Source organism: Galendromus occidentalis, unplaced genomic scaffold, assembly GCF_000255335.2.
Source record: "Galendromus occidentalis unplaced genomic scaffold, Mocc_1.1 scf7180000077480, whole genome shotgun sequence".
Lineage (NCBI taxonomy): Eukaryota > Metazoa > Arthropoda > Arachnida > Mesostigmata > Phytoseiidae > Galendromus > Galendromus occidentalis.
Genome location: NW_003805468.1, coordinates 551111 through 567031, shown reverse-complemented (window position 1 = coordinate 567031; position 15921 = coordinate 551111). Strand labels below are relative to the sequence as shown.

At 51.3% G+C, this 15921-nt stretch overlaps 2 protein-coding genes across 2 annotated transcripts; both read left to right on the top strand.

The window, feature by feature from the left end:
* Window positions 1-3077: 3077 nt before the first annotated feature.
* On the top strand, window positions 3078-12425 carry LOC100904571 (histone acetyltransferase KAT6B). Its single transcript, XM_029112018.1, has 27 exons — window positions 3078-3179; window positions 3308-3382; window positions 3510-3689; window positions 3805-3956; window positions 4208-4338; window positions 4562-4680; window positions 4792-4988; window positions 5138-5276; window positions 5766-5817; window positions 6385-7014; window positions 7653-7732; window positions 7838-7950; window positions 8035-8185; window positions 8277-8381; window positions 8499-8644; window positions 8729-8826; window positions 8960-9041; window positions 9216-9407; window positions 9490-9589; window positions 9784-9912; window positions 10041-10245; window positions 10373-10573; window positions 10692-10905; window positions 11051-11288; window positions 11434-11572; window positions 11652-11995; window positions 12099-12425. Exons 1-27 carry the CDS (start codon window positions 3078-3080, stop codon window positions 12423-12425), a joined length of 4641 nt encoding a protein of 1546 aa, XP_028967851.1.
* A 237-nt stretch (window positions 12426-12662) lies between these two features.
* LOC114828330 (box A-binding factor) lies at window positions 12663-13757 on the top strand. Its single transcript, XM_029112017.1, has 2 exons — window positions 12663-13310; window positions 13443-13757. Exons 1-2 carry the CDS (start codon window positions 12663-12665, stop codon window positions 13755-13757), a joined length of 963 nt encoding a protein of 320 aa, XP_028967850.1.
* Window positions 13758-15921: the final 2164 nt, after the last annotated feature.

Genomic DNA, 15921 nt, shown 5'->3' with positions numbered 1-15921 from the left:
AGAGAAAACCTTCATTACGGTCAGGGAGTCTACTCCTAAGGAAGGAATTTCTGGTACGATACCACGACCAGCCGAAGGTTTCAGGAAAGATTCAGCGGTCATAGACTTCCGAGTAGCGCATTCCCCGAATAACGAGCCAAAGAGCCAATTCATCGTTTCCCGTTCTTCCGGTGATGGGGAACGGATGCCTTCTTGGCGGAGAGCTGGACAAGAATCCTCGGACTTGAGGCTGGTTCTCTAGGATTCAAACGGGCAGAGCTTGACTATCGGTCGTTCAATATCGGTTCTCGTGGGAGCACGCGTCCATGTTCTTCGGGTCCTCCCATATGCCGACGCCAAGCACAGCAGTGTCCAAGTGCTCCCCACGAACGTTAGTCGTTTTCGAGAAGCCTTAGCGAGGCTAGGCGGATCTCGAGTGAAGCGAAGAGGAGTCTGGACTCGCGATGGACAGGGAAATGGATGTCCTTGGTATCTGGAAGGTATCCCCGCTTTTCGAGAGTTTCCAGGTCGTCATGCTCCGCATCTTGCACCGCGCAAAGATTGCGCTGATCGAGGATGATCATGCTGAGAGAAAAAGAGTGCGATCTCGAGTTTCCAACTTCTATGAGATGCGATCAGACTCCTCTCCGGCATTCTTTCTAATAGGCTCACGATGAGACCTATCAATTCAAAGTTGAACCGCTGACCCCGCGTCAGAACCATGTCATTCGACGCATCATTTTCTAGTGAAAAAATCACGAAGGCATCGCCGACCGACTCCCGCATTAGCACCGAGGACAGCATGCTCTCCACATCCGTCGCCGTCCTCGAAAAGATTTCGGAAGCCTCTTTCGACAGGAGCCTCTCCGAGATCGAGGTCGCTGATCCCGCGCCGCAGAAGTAGTGGAGATTTTTTCGAGGAGGAATGTTTGCAAACACTTCAGCATTCAGCAGCCCCGAGCACACGCGCACAATGCGGGAGACTGATGATGATGATCTCCACTGAATGCGGAGCTTGCCATGAGGCGTTAACGGTTCAGTACTAGCTCTTATCTTCCGCGATCTCAGAATCGACGAGCACAGAATCGAGAGAATTTAAAGCTCGTATCTCTAGAGATCGCGACCGATATAGCTCACGCTCATGGCGATTCTGTCTTCCGCCTTCAGGTCCTTTCAGTCTCGCTTGTGTGGCCGAGGAAGTCCTCCCTGAGCAGGGCATGAATAAGAATCGATCGAGTAGTCGACCTGGCTGTTGGGATGGAATTTTCGTTCTTTCTCGAGAATATTGGGAAGCTCGAGGGAAACAGGGAAGGCATCGGTCATATGAAAATCATGACTAACAAGATGTTGAGACGAAGCTTTTCGCTTCAGTCTCAATTGGCGGCAGATTTTGGGGAAGCACCGTCAGATCTCATTATATCTCTAACAGAGGGTATGGAGTCGACCCAGGAGAAATCTTGACATCTTTCTGATTTCACTTCGTCGAGATGGAATCCATCAGAAATCTAGGACGCCTAACCCTTCGCAGCTCTGCAAGAACAGGGCCTACCGGGGTATTCGATGCAAGCGCGACCACCGTGGGCTGTCTCCGATGTACAATACTTTTATCGCTCTTCATCTCCGCCGAATCCTGTAACTTGCGAAGTTTTTCCCGGACCAGGCATCTCGCAGGCGGGGACTCGCTTAGAAGAGAGCGCAAAGGAGACCGCCTCATACGCATATTCAAGATTCGCGAAGCGGCGTTCTTTGTCTGAGCGATGCGAGCCTTGTCGACAGGTCCTTGCTCCGTCAGAGAGATGCGAACCAGCGTCGATCGGGCGATCCGCCACTGGAAGCATCGCTTCCTTTTCGACGGACCAAGGAATTCCACGGATGCCTCGTTCTCTAGTCGAGGAAGCTCGCCGCTCGTTGCGGCCTCCGATTCTCTTCAGCTCTCATGTTAAGAAGCCTCTGGGAACACCAGCAGCGGCTGAGTAATCGACGGGACCACCGCTCTGCAGAATCAAGGCGCCAATTCATCCATTCAGTGTGGCGGCTACCGCCATGTCCACAACATCAACATTTCGAATGGCGACGCTGAAATTTGTGAGATAATCTCGGTGCATTTGGACCTTGCTGCGTTGCATTGGATTTCCGAAGGGGGGCAAACTGTGAGTTTATTTCATTCATGAGACAAGTAGAGCTGTCCGGTGCGCTCCGATGGCCGCGAAGATCGCTCAGTAGTCGCTGAGGCCTACATGGCCCCTCAACGGATAGGAACCACTGTGCTACACAAAGAGTTCTTCATTGGCCATCGAGCGATTCGAGTGATCACTTCTTAAGGTTTCGAGAGTCTTTCGCCTTGCTGTTAGGATGTGCTATCGCTCAAATCGGTCGGAAGAAGTCTTCCGGCTTCCGGTCCGAGTCGGGTCGAATCTGACGGGACAGCTCTGACGTAGCCGGAACGATGTCAAATATCGTTTTACAGATGATCTTATTGCCTGGCTGGTTCGCGGTCGTTCTTCGAAACTCCCGCGATTGGGAATACTTCTCTGGGTCATTTCGGTCCGTACTTGAGCTTCGGGGAAAAGTTGCCCGTCCTCAAATTTTTATTCGTGCGACCGATCGATAACCGATTGTCTGAAGTGTCCATTAGTCGTACGGAAGGAGTGGAATCGGACTCCAAGAGCGGTTTCGTCCGATTCTACCCGCGATAATTCCGAAGCCGGAAAGCGTGGGTGAATCGAGCGATTTTGTGGGGAATCTGAGAACTCATTCAAGAAACTCCATGAGTTCTCTCACATCCAAATCAGTGATCTGCCTTTGCCGGCCTCGTTCCGTATTGCGGAAGGACTTTCATTTCGATTGTGAGCCCGTGCTCAAGCTATCATCTGCTGATGCACCTGGCGCTGCAGGTGTAGATTGGTCGTGAAGCACAGAGAGCGTAGGTGTAGATCCTTTCGCAATCAGCTGCGTCAACAGACAATACTATCGTCGTTCGGCTTGTGTTTTTTTCGAGATTCTTCATGTAGAGGACCACACGGCCAGTCCGAAGGCACGCGAATACGTTCGAGCAGACCCTGTGTAACGTTTCTCCGCCTTTTTCAGAACCCCCCGAAATGGGGGGCGTTGATATGTACAATTTGGTGACTTCAGCCATCCGAAAAATAAAGGGCCACAAGCAGAGACCTTCGGAGGATCGGATCAGCCACATTCTCGAGGTATGTGTTCTCTGATTGGGCAAGCTGTCCTCCGTGCATCCTGGAAGTCTCGTGGTGATTCCGGATCGGAACCAAATAGTCCTCTATCTCGTAGAAGCGAAGGCGACATGTATTCCTTCCCTTTACAGACTCTCCATGGAGTTTCGCGAGCTGAGACGTTGGGATTTCTCGAGAAGGCCACTGCCGATGGGACTCTTCTAAGGGTAAACTTCTAGCCTCGGAAACTTTTCTTTTCGGTGGAAAATAATACCCATTCCGCGGCCCCTTCTAAGCGAAATGGCTCGTCTCGTATTCTTCGTTTCTCAACGTGACGATCGTTCCATTTCTCAGGTTGAGGGACCAAATGGCTGGTGCTACCGCGTCCAAGACGATACATTAGGGCCCGTGAAGAGGAAACCGGCGAGCTCAAAACTCAATGCGAAAATCAAAAGTGGGCATGCCAAGAAAGAAGCGGACGATGACAACGCCATCATCCATAGATCAACCAACTTGCTAAACGTCGTTGAACAGGTTCGGAGTCGGCGCCGTCCCATCGCATTCTCTGACTGAATTGTGAAGTCGATCATGACCTCTAGATGGGACAGAGAATGCTCGATGCGAATGCAGAATATGTTCCCCCTTGCAGGTCTTGTTGTCCCTCGGCGAATCGGCTTCGATTGTGGGACTGCAAAAGTTTATCAAACGACAGTATACATTGGTTGAAATCAGTAGTAACCAGTTGCTTAATCGGCTACGTCTGGCCGCGAAGAAAGGAGTGATCAAGAAGCGTCTCGTGAGGTGAATACCGAATAATTGGCGGCTCATGGGCTTCCGTTTAGAATTCTATTATTTGGACGATCCGAGTGCACCGTGTCCATCTGTGCGTGATGGAAATGGATAAGTTCTCATCCATTCCGAATTCCGATGTGACACATCAGACTTCCTGATGTAGAGCATTTTCTTCTTTGTTGAGCTCCAAACAAGCAGCGACCCAGAGGTATACACAATCGAAAGGGTTCTCAACGCTGATGGTGTGCTCCTTCCTTCAGGTACAATGACCAAACATATGGTTTACCAACGATTCATCAAGAGTCGCAGAATCCGGCATCACCTCTGAAGGCGATCGCTCCTTTTGGATCGCCGACGGCACCACCGAAAACTTTCTCCTCCGGGAAGATTGGTAAGCCGAAATTTCGTAAATCGTCTGTTCGATTCCATCGTAGAAGAAAAGCATTGGAACAAGGCGCGGACAGGAATCAGTTCCGCGTGCACACCGAAGAGAGGAGATCCTTCCGAAGGGCCACTCGCCTCTTTCTCGGAAAGCGCCAGTCTAGGAGATACGGTCTGTGCTCCATGTTCTTCGTTCTGATCAATTTCTGAGAGCATCGAACGTTCTGTTCCAGAATCGGCCGATGGAGAGGCCGATTGTGCTGTCTGTGGCCAAACGGATCGCCGCGCTCAAATGTGCGTGTGTTCCAAGTGCTCGTTCGCCGGTCACGGAGCGTGTTTGAAGCTTGGCGAGGTGAGTTCGTGCTCCATCAACCTCCGTCATTTTTGCCCTCCTCGGTCTGATGTAGTGTACTCTTCGTCTTCGTTGCACATCGCTAATCACTCCATGTTTCTCGAAACGCAGATTGCTCAGAAAACGGTGGCGGGACGCCGCTGGGAATGCTCGCAATGCAAGCGTTGCCTCAAATGCAATCAGCTCGGATCCGAACAGGCCTCGGAGCTACTATACTGTCACAGTTGTGACTCGATGTGTCATATACACTGCTTGGGTTCCGCTTCACCTTCGAAGAAGCACCCTCGCGTCGCCTGGAGATGTAATAAGTACGTTCGCGGCTTCCCGGCAGCGAGAAGTCCTCGAGTTAACTCTGGATAGTCAAGTGGATAGACCCACCCACCCACCAAATCTAATCCATCGCGATTTCCAACTCGAATGATATTTCTGCTCCAATATGATTATCGCTCGCAATCAGGTGTTCAGCCACCAGCGCCAAGAAGAAAGCCCGCTCGATCGTCAACTCGTTGGCCAAGAAAATCAAACAGAAGAATGCTCGCAACCAATTCGCGGGAGGCAACGCGCGCAAGGTTTCCAAATTAAACGCCAGATCGAAGGTAAGTCCTGAGGCCAATCGATTCCTTTCGGAAGTCCGAGACAGGGGTATACAGCTCCGAGGGGATCGGAGGGCACTCTTCCAGTCCGAAAAAAATACAGCGGACGGCAGGCATCGCCGACAGTCCGATTTCGGAGGGACGAGCTCTCCTTGTTAGGGCCTGAATCGATCTCGAAGTTTTAGCTAAATATGCCCAGTCGAATAGGCTTGCGAAGATGACCTTCTTCGAGCGCTTTCAATGCCCATGTCAACGGAATGCTGGGTAGCTCGGAACCGGGTTCCGACCCCGTTGTGGCGATCATTCGCACAGGAGTCGCCGGCCGCATGATAAGACGCTGAGAGCCGCGCTCTGTTCACCCCTAGTCTCATATATGGAGATCGGCAGTCTCCTCCGCGGCATCGGTCGAAGCCGTCGTCAATATATAGCACCGTCTCAACTCCGAGGGTTTGTCCTCAGCTTCTGATATAAGAAAAAAAATCATTCTTCCAGGTTCCGATGAAGAACACGACTGTTCGCACATCGATCAAGAAGAAGAAGAAAGGTTTGTACGAAAGGTTCATTCGCTAGATGATGAAGTTCGGAATGCTCAAGATAGCTGTCGGCAGACCGGCCCGATCATTAGGGTAGATCATCCAAAGATGAGAATTAGATTGTAGTAGTACTCCGAAGTACTCCGAGGTCCGGAGTAATTTAGAATATAGGACTCGGAGATCGCCGACGGTGTGACGGAGGGCGAATCATCGATCTGAGTCCTCGGTTTCGGAATAGATAGATGTGAATGAAGCCAGAGACAGTTCCGCGAGTCGAGATCCGCACCTCTCTTGGCCAGACCACATGGTTCTGTCGATGATGCGATCGAGCCCGAGTTCATCCACGAGGGGAAGTCGGTGCAAATCGATCGAGAGTCTTGCTCAGAAGTCCCCATTCGAACTTCGCCCCGTGTGACTGAATGCTGAATGTCACCGTTGGCTTCATAACGAGAACCGCCATGGTTGCCGATCGTTAACGCCTTGCGTGTCTGCCTGCCTGCCTGAGAGCTAACACCCGATTGGAAGAAGGCGAGCTTGCCGTTCTCAACCTTGGACTAATGATCATGGGCTCTCAACAGAACATCGATCTAAGGCGGAGGTTCAACGGCCAAAGATCTCTCTCAAACTCACTGTGGAACTTAATGACGGCCTATCGAGGTTTTTTACGCCTAGCGATAAGCGTAAACCACCGAAACTCCGAGAGGTACATGAAGAAAAACACAAAGTCAACAACGATGAGCAGAACGATCAAGAGGCGCGGGAGAAGCACGCGACAGCCAGAGGGAATAAATCCACCCGTCAGAACACCAAAAACGAGTGCAATGGAGTTTCGCATGACACGCACGATAGCAGTCACTACGAAACCGCTGAGAGTTCTTTCGATGACGACGATGACGATCGGACGATGTCTTCGTCTGCCACGGACGCCAGTTTGGGCCCGTCCATGCCCGCTGACATCATGGGGACCCGGAGCAACATGAAGACGGGCTGCCGCACTAAGCAGAAGGGATCGAAGAAAACGGCCGACAATTTCCTTGCGGGCCTGCAGCTGGTGAAGGTATCGAAGAAAAAGACAAGTCACGAGCCAACTACGAAGAAAGGAATACTGCGGCGAGACCATCAGCTTGTCGTACAACGTATCAAAAAGCTGTTACCGGAACTCCACAGTGCGAACGGCGGCCAAAAGAAGAGTCGGAGAGCTCGAAATGGTAAATAGCCGTTGGCAGGACGTGAATGAAGATATTTGCCGCGCACCCTGTTTCTCATGCCCTCTACTTGTCATGCGGCATCCCATTTTCGAGACTCAAGCTTGCACATACCCCACCCGCCCCGAATGCGAGATCCCGCGATGCTTTGATTTTTCTCCTTTACGATGTTTCGTTGCTTACACTGATCAACGTTTGGTCTGCTGTCCTCGGCTCGGCTTGTTATGATTGGGCGAACGAACGATTGAACGACCCCGACTGACTGACCGGCTGGCTGTCTGACTGATTATGACCGACGCATCACAGTCTCAACTCAGCTGCCTTCAGATCAGATCTTCGGTGCGGACACCTCACGTCCTCGGAAAGAGGGAAGAGGTCGTCATCCGCGAGATTTGTACAGGAAGCTCCTCACCCCGACTGACATCCGTCGAAGCCTGGAATAAAAAAAACTGAAAATCTTCGAATGTTAAGAACTTCGGGTCGCGCGCCGACCTCCTGAGCACAGAATGGATGTGTAGTTTGTTTTCGACTCCTCACGATCACAATGCTTAGTTATTTCCCTACATCATCTCTCACTTGAGCTTTCGCCGTCACACGACCTGCTCTATCGTTACTGAAAGCCTATTGTTTCTCCTCATCAGCCTCACTCTCGTCTGACTCCGCCGTCTCCGAGCCTTCCGAGCTCTCGTACGTGGAAGAAGCCAGCACTTCAATAAGCGAGGTAGGTGAAGGCATTTGAATGCCATCCGAATATTTTCGGAATCTCGGAACCTCGACTCGATAGATCTGATCGAGGGTTCAAAAAGTTCCTCTTATTCCTCCCCAGGATCCTCCAGCGTTACCCCCGGGAGCTGTTTCGAAAGACGCGGAGCTCTTCCGATTGGCACAGTCTCTCGCTCTGAAGAACATAGGGGCTGAGCTCTTGGACCCTTCGCAACGGTAAGACAGTCCCTTCGGTTCCTGGCCGGCAAGGTGCTCTATGTGGAGTGCGGACTTCGCTCATACGTTTTATCGCGATTACAGCTGTCCCGGCTCGATTCAGTTCGGACCCTACTCCATTGAGACGTGGTACTCCTCCCCGTATCCTCAGGAGTATGCGCGTCTTCCAAAACTGTACCTTTGCGAGTTCTGTTTGAAGTACTGCAAAAGTAAGGACACCCTCAAACGGCACCTGGTGAGTAAATCTTCATCATAGGTTTAGCGTCGGGCTCACGTGGACCGGAACATTGAGAAAGGGCCGCTTGAGAAAATTTCCCTCCTTACAGCTCAAATGTCCATTACGGCACCCGCCCGGAACTGAAATCTACCGGCACGATGACATATCGGTCTTCGAAGTGGACGGACAAGCGAACAAGATCTTCTGTCAACAGGTACCAATTTATTTCCATCCTAGGAACCGAGAGTTCACGAGTGATCGGTTTTGTTTGGCCTAAAATGAATCTCATCAACAAGATCCACCTGATCTCAGCATCTCTTATTTGTTTCAGCTCTGTCTACTTGCTAAGCTTTTTTTGGACCATAAAACGCTGTACTACGATGTCGAGCCGTTCTTGTTTTATGTGCTGACCACCTGGGATTCGAAGGGAGCCCATTTGGTGGGATACTTCTCAAAAGAAAAACACTGCGCACAGAGGTACCGAGATGGAATTTTTCTTTTGCCGCGATCGAATTCATCCTATCGCGATTCGGATACTCAGCTCTCGTTGTCCGATTCCAGGTATAATGTCTCCTGCATCATGACCATGCCACAGTATCAGAGGAGAGGTTTCGGTCGATTCCTGATAGACTTTAGTTACCTGCTCAGTCGGACGGAAGGTGAGTTCCTCCAAATTTTTCCTCCACGCTCGCTCTGAGAATCCCTCGACTCAGCTCGATCGGCTCCGATCGATTCCGGTTCCGATTGGACTGGAAATGGAAGAAGATGCTATGAACTCGATCGTCGTTCCAGGAGTCGCAGGCACACCCGAAAAACCCCTCTCCGACCTCGGACGTGTTTCCTACCAGGCCTATTGGAGAAGTAGTCTCTTAGAGTATCTCCACGAGGAAATATTCGTCAATAAAAACCGGTGCATCACAATCGCAAAGGTTCGTCGCCCCATCTCTCCCAACTCTGTCCCGTTCGGGCCGACCATGCCAGGGCGACCGTAGACTCCCGTTTTCCATAATTTTCCGCGGAATCATCTTCTATCTGGGATCTTCGCAAGTAGTATCTCGGAGTTAGAAACTACAAGGATAAATTCCCCATTCCAGATCTCGAACGATACGGGCCTCAACGTGCACGACATTGCTGCCACGTTGGTTTTGCTGGACATGATTAAGGAAGACCGATCTTCTTATGAACGGAGGATATTCTTCTTGGATATCGATGCCGACGTTATCCTGTCCTATATGGAGAAGTGAGTTCTGTGGGATGATTCGCGATTGTGACGATCGGGTGCGTGGAATTCATTCTGAGAAAACTTTCACCGTCCGTTACAGACTCGAGCCCAAGAGGAAGTATCGTATACCCTTACATCCTGAATCTCTTCGCTGGACGCCTCTGCCATTCGGAGCCAGCCTGCTCGAATCATCGAAGGGTGTAAGTCATACCTTGCCCCTTATTTTCTCATTACTGCCGCGTTCATGCTCTATGGCATGGGCCTTTCTATATTATGAATCCTGAGTCCTTAGCGGGGATTTCCAAACAGTAGCTAAATCAGCTCTAGTTTGAGCTGCCCATTATCTGGGAGGTCTCCCTCAGTGATTGTGCTGAGCGCCCTCCGAACTTTGCAGGATACAACTGGGAATGAAGATGCCGCGGATGTCGATCCGCGGAGGAAGAAAGTAAAGAAGCGAACCACAATTGCGAAACCTAGGATGAAACAACTTCCTCCGAAAATAGAAGAAGCTGCGAGTTGCGAGGTGAGATCTGGCGGTCGCTTGATCAGAAGTCCGTAGCGTAGTCCACGGCTTGAGACTTGGACGTGACGGGAGAAAGTCTGGTCATGGTTGCGGGATCCGTGAGCTTATTCCTCGCTTTTTTTGCGCAGGAAACGGATGTCCCGGCAGACGACGATGAGTCGACGCTCGGCGCTTCCGAGTCGGCTAAGAGCCGGTCGAGGAAATCCAAAGAACCCAAAGGCAAGAGGCCTCGATCGTCTAACAAGCGAGACATCAAGAGTGAGGTCAAAGAAGAAATACTTTCAGCGAATGAGAACGGGGAGGACCCGGAAGAGCCGCAGACCAACAAAATTTGTGAGTTATAGGCATCGGGATCCCTTCAGGAGGAATCCGCAGCTCGTTGACTATACTCGGGGGGGAAGAGGGGGAGGAACCTCGTTCGAAGAAGCATGGGATTCTGAAACTTTTCTCACTTTCTCAGCGCGAACACGAACGCCAAAGCCGATGGAAGCCGAAGCCGGTCCACGTGGGAAGAAGAATTCCGTCAGAGGTTTGGTCAATTCTAATGATGAAACCACTAGCGAGGATGATTCGTTCAACCAAGCGAGCAAGACCTCTCCGGGAGTCAGAACTCCTCGGAAGCGCATCAGGAGGAAAACTGCCGCGAGTGAGCCCGGTGAAGGTGAGTCGCCCTGACTATTGAAGCGAAGGCTCGACTGAGCCCCCTACGGAGCTCCTGATCGACGCATCCGAAAATCAGCTTCTGATTCGATGCCGTGACGATTTAATGAACTTTTCAGATGAAGTTGACGGTGATTGCAATTCCATGGAGATTACCGATGCTTCGAGACTGCATGCCGAAGTCACGGAGAAACGTGAACTTGTCAGCAGTCCCGAAATCGTGACGGAGAAGAAAGACGTCGGTGGAGATTTGTGCTCTCCTCTGAGGAGCAACAGAAAACGTAAACCATTCGTGGACAGCGCGTCGCCCCCGAAGAGCGCGAAACGGCGAACGTGAGTTGCCCACTCGATCCCCTGACAAAGATCATCATCATGCGAAGAGTGGCCGGAGTCAATTGGCGCGGTCAATATCTGGCGATGAGAATTATGCTTGATTCGTATCTAATTATTCGGCAAATCGTCTCTTTTCCTTATACAGACACTTTCTCAACGCCGACGGAAACCCCGACGTGAAAGTGAGCGGAGATATAAACGCATCGACTGCTTTAGAAACATCGACAGACATCACAGTGGACTCATCGAAGCAGTCGGAGGCTGACAAGACCGACATTGACGCGGAAGAGGAAGACGAACTTCTCTTCGGGTCGACATCAGTTGAGTCAAGACCTCCGGTCGTGAGGAAATCAGCGGTAGGGAATGCGAAAGCCAAGAAAAAGGTGAGAACAGTAGCACAGGGAGGGTGCCATTCTTCCATCGATTCAAGCGCGGGACTCTTCTCGGTCCCACGGGAGCTGGAATTCTCGTGAGCGCTTCTCAGAGAGTAGGTTCGAAACATTGACGTTCCACCATTTCCCCCGGAAGGTTCATGTGATGATGCGCACGGCGAAAAGAAGACGGAAGAGGCCTCTGGCGAATTCTGCTGCTGGCACCGGAAATGCCCATGAGGGGCTGAGCGGTAGCACTAGTGTTGGAGAGAAGACGATTCATGGCAAATCGAATGGTGAGTCTCCTGAAACTAGTGTCGCCAAAGCCCTCAGAAGGAATACATATCTGGAATTTGACGAAAAACGTTCTCCCAGGCAAAGCTGGCGGTGGTGCAGCCAGGCAGACCCTGATATCCTCTTTCGTCGTGCCTTCGCCGAAACTTATAACAACGCCTATAGAAACTCCGCTTACATCAACGCCCTTGAGAATGGATCGACCTGTTTCTGATGCTACTGAGGATGATGCCGGAAAGACGCAAGCTGAACGAGTGACTCCACCCGAGGAGATAACCGAGACCAAGAACGGTCATCCGGAACCGTCGCTGGCCGATTCTCCGATGACCAACGCCCCGACCACCATGGTCTGCTTGCCGCCCAAGAAAAGCCGTCGGAGACTCCTCGAAGACGCTCTCCTCCGGAGAAAGAGCACAGACAGCAAAGTGAGTCCGCGTTGATTCTCTGTGATGAGCTCAAAAAAGAATTCTCGCCAACCCATGGGCTTGGAGGTGAGGATTGGGAATCATAGTTTCCGCTCTTCCGCAGGATAATAATCTCGAAGCTGTCCGTCCTGCCTGCATTGGTCGCAGGACTCGGCAGTCTCTTGAATTGGAACGCCAGGATGAACATCAGGCCATCGAGGCGATCAATCGAGTCACATCGAATGGACAGCAGGAGCTCGCATCGGGAAGGGTTGATCAGAGCTGCGATATCAAGGAGAAGGATTCGAATGCTGCTGCAGCTGGGGCCGAAACCAACCACGATAATACATTGCGGAGCACATTGGAAACTCCACCGAAGAAACCCATTGACGAGGTCGAAGAACCTCTCCAGCGCAAAAGAAGTCGACCGCCAAAGAAGGACTACAGGTAGGGAAATGTTCCCTTTCAATTTACAGAACGTCGCTGTATCGCTCGAAAATATTTCCTGACTAATTCCCCTCCTCGTCATTCCTAAAGGGGGAGTCTGAGCTCAGCCAAATCGCCCGAGCCGGTGGTCGAGCCGAGTGTGAAGCCGACGGAAGCTCCGATCGAGTCGAAGGCAGCATCAGTCGGTGAGGAGGAGAAAGTTGAGGAGCCCGCTCAAGACGCCCCCGTAGTTCCTAGCAAGATGGCTGAGAGCAGAGACGAGGAAAAGCCAGAAATTGACCGCGTCCCAGAGGTCCGGGAGATCGCCCGGAAATCGAAAGTCGAACATGTCGAGACCGTTCCTACGAGTGAAGCACAACGACTCGACCTGAAGCAGAACTCGGTGATAAGGAGCATCCTCCAGAATAATTTCGGTAAAGAATCACTGGAACACCATCGAGCCGCCGATATCGTCCCCACTCCCCCTCGAACTCCGAACGTGGGCGAGGTTCTAGCTCTCCAGTCCGAATCGGTGAATCCTACGTTAAACAACACTCCGAGTTCTTCTGTCGAGACCATGGCGATCTCCGCCCCAGAAGCCGTGTCATCGTCAATCAAGGAGGCGATGCTCACCATCACGGACGCATCGCTCCTCAGCATAGAGGACCGCGAGAGCAAAGCTCACCTCTATCCGGCGGAGTGCGGCCCTCTCTATCCGCCCCCCAGTGGTCACCTGACCCCACTAGGATCGGCGTTCAGCTATCCGACCCCAACACCGCCATCCGATCAAGGTCTCTATGAGCAACACCACTTGACGCAACTACAGCACCAGCAACACCGAGAGTGGTTAGCTTATCACCAGCAACAGCAGCAGCAGCAACAACAACAACAGCAGCAACACATGCAGACGGTGAGTGGCCGTCAGTCTTGGAAGAAATCCGCGATGGATAAATTCATAAGGAGACTTCCCTGTGGCATATTCGAGCTGCACAGCTTGTAAAGATCCGACGCTCTGGACTAATTGGACTCTCAATTTTCGCAGAACGGAACAGGCGCCGTGTCGGCTTCCTCTCTGGGAAAATTGCACCATCTCACCGCGGGTTTAGAGCATCCCAGCACGCAGCATTCAGCATTCCATCCGAGTCATGCAGCTTCAGGACAACCCCCTCACCCCGCACCGGCGAGCACCTACCTCGCCGGGAACGCTGGACCGCAGGGAGCGTATTGGTATCACCATCATCATCACGGAGATCCCAATTACCCAGGGACACAATACCCTCCCTCGCCGTCTCCTGCCCAACAAACGATGTATGGTCAGGCTGCTTACGGGTACCTCAATACGATAATGCGACGATAGCATCAGGGAGGGGACGAATCCGTCTGAGTGATAATTTTTTTCATCTCGAGCAACTAATTCATAGTGATTCCCGTAATTTCGGTAAGGTAGTCGTTCCGCATGCTGTCCATCAGAATCTCTCCCCATTATTCTGCATCCGACTCTCTAAAGAGATTTTCACCGCGGGGATATGGAAAAAAACGGGGAGAGGAATCGGGCATCGAGGCTTGAGCCGTAGCCTTCTAGGCACGTTTTCGCGGTCTTTCTGGCTCGATTCCAATCACCGCGTCCACGCCTCGAGCGAACTCAAAGAATTCGCTTTCCGATAACGATTCCCTTGATATTCCCTCCATGTTTTGGCTCGATCGTCGAATACCGGTGACTCGAGCTCTTCCCTCAGAAATCACCTGACTGACTTGTACTCGGGATTGTTTTCGCCACGCATTTCGCATCGGATGGCGTCGAGAGAGGTCGCGGAATATTCCAGCGGATGCCGCTGGATTAATCCAGAAAGACTACCTCTTTGTTCTCATTTGTTTTCTCCCCGTCGGAGCAAATTGAAATCCTGCGAGTCACGATGAGCTCAGTCGGGCTGAAGAGAATGTTGGAGCAATACGGAAGAGGTATGTATCCAAATGGATGGATCGCCAGATCCTCGGAAATTTCAATTCCTGTTAGACCTTCGGTTCGGAGATAGCTACGACGCTCGCAATTGGATGTTTCTTATGACAAAGCGAGAGTGAGACGTGCTGAGAGCTCATTGTGTGGCGTATGTCTAATGTCCTGGATCATGAGTCCGTTTTTGTAGACTTTTGTACAATAATTGAACCGGATGTCGGTTTGTAATAGGTTGAATAGAGCAATTATATGAGGATGATGATGATAATAATGGCAGATGTAATATCGAAAACGATAACTTTAATCAGTACACATTTCCGTAGTCAGCGACTCGTATCACGAGAGGAGACATCCAGTTCTTTAGTGATTGAATGAGAATTTTTATAGGGGGACAATAGATCCTTGATTTCAGTGTACGAGACGAAGGTGGCGTTGTGACCTTCGACCCCAGTTATCGTCTGTCGAGCTCGAGAGGAGCTGAGTTTTCAGACTTGGGTGAACAACTCGTGCTATGTAAATAAATAAATAAATGATATGAGAACGCTGTGTAAAACGAACGCAAATCCATTATTTCTCGGGTAAGCCTATCTCAAAGCTCTCGAGACGTCCTGGGAGCTTCCATGTGATGACAACTCGGAAGAGTCGCCCATATTCGCTCTGATCAAGGTGGCCTCCGCGGGACTGAGTGAGGGTCAGCGCAGCGGATAGTACACACAAAGAGACATCAACACTCCCCTCACCATGAAACGTCGAATCCTCTGATCCAATTTGGTCAGAGTCTCACCGAAGTCCGGAGTTTAGGTCTCCTGGGAGCGATCAGAGGCGTACCCAGGAGGGAGGGGGCTACTCCCCCAATTTTTTTTTGTAGTGCATGACTACAAGCTCTCTCATCATTTTGGACCTCTGGCCCTTAAAAACCTAGTCTGGCCCCCGAAAAAAACCCTGCAAACGCTACTGGGACGGGCGAGACGAGTACCCAGCAGATATAATGCTGCTGCATGTCGGAATGAGTGCCAGGGCCTTCAGAGCGGGGCTTCTTCTCGCGGTGCCGGGAAGAAAATTATGAATTATAATATAATAATAACAACAACAACTCGTAAACAATCAATCAAGAACAATAGTTATTGGCGCTGCTTCCCGCGCTCGCACATGCTGGACTCTAAGGGAAAACAGTGGAGCAAACGCCATTCTTCCATTCGGACTCCGGTGTCTACGAAGAGAAGCCAGCGTTTTAGACTCACCGATCCCTTGGACTACCGCGATGGTAGTGGGAAGTCGTGAGGGATGCTGAATCGCGTTCCAGGATGAGCAGGATTTGCACGGGGGAAGGCTATCACCGGCAGGGGTCTCTGAACGCAAATTCGATCCTTGTCGCGGGACGAGAGTAAGTCAATCTCCTCGATGCTTCCTGTTCCGTCGGATCCTGTGATTGTCTTGGACATCCTGAGGACACGATGTTAGCTCTAAAATCTCCATCCAAGGCAGCTGAGGTACCTTCGCTATTAGTATCTCCACACGGAGGCCATTCCCTCTCTTGAGCGGACAATCCAGATCATCGAACCAAAGT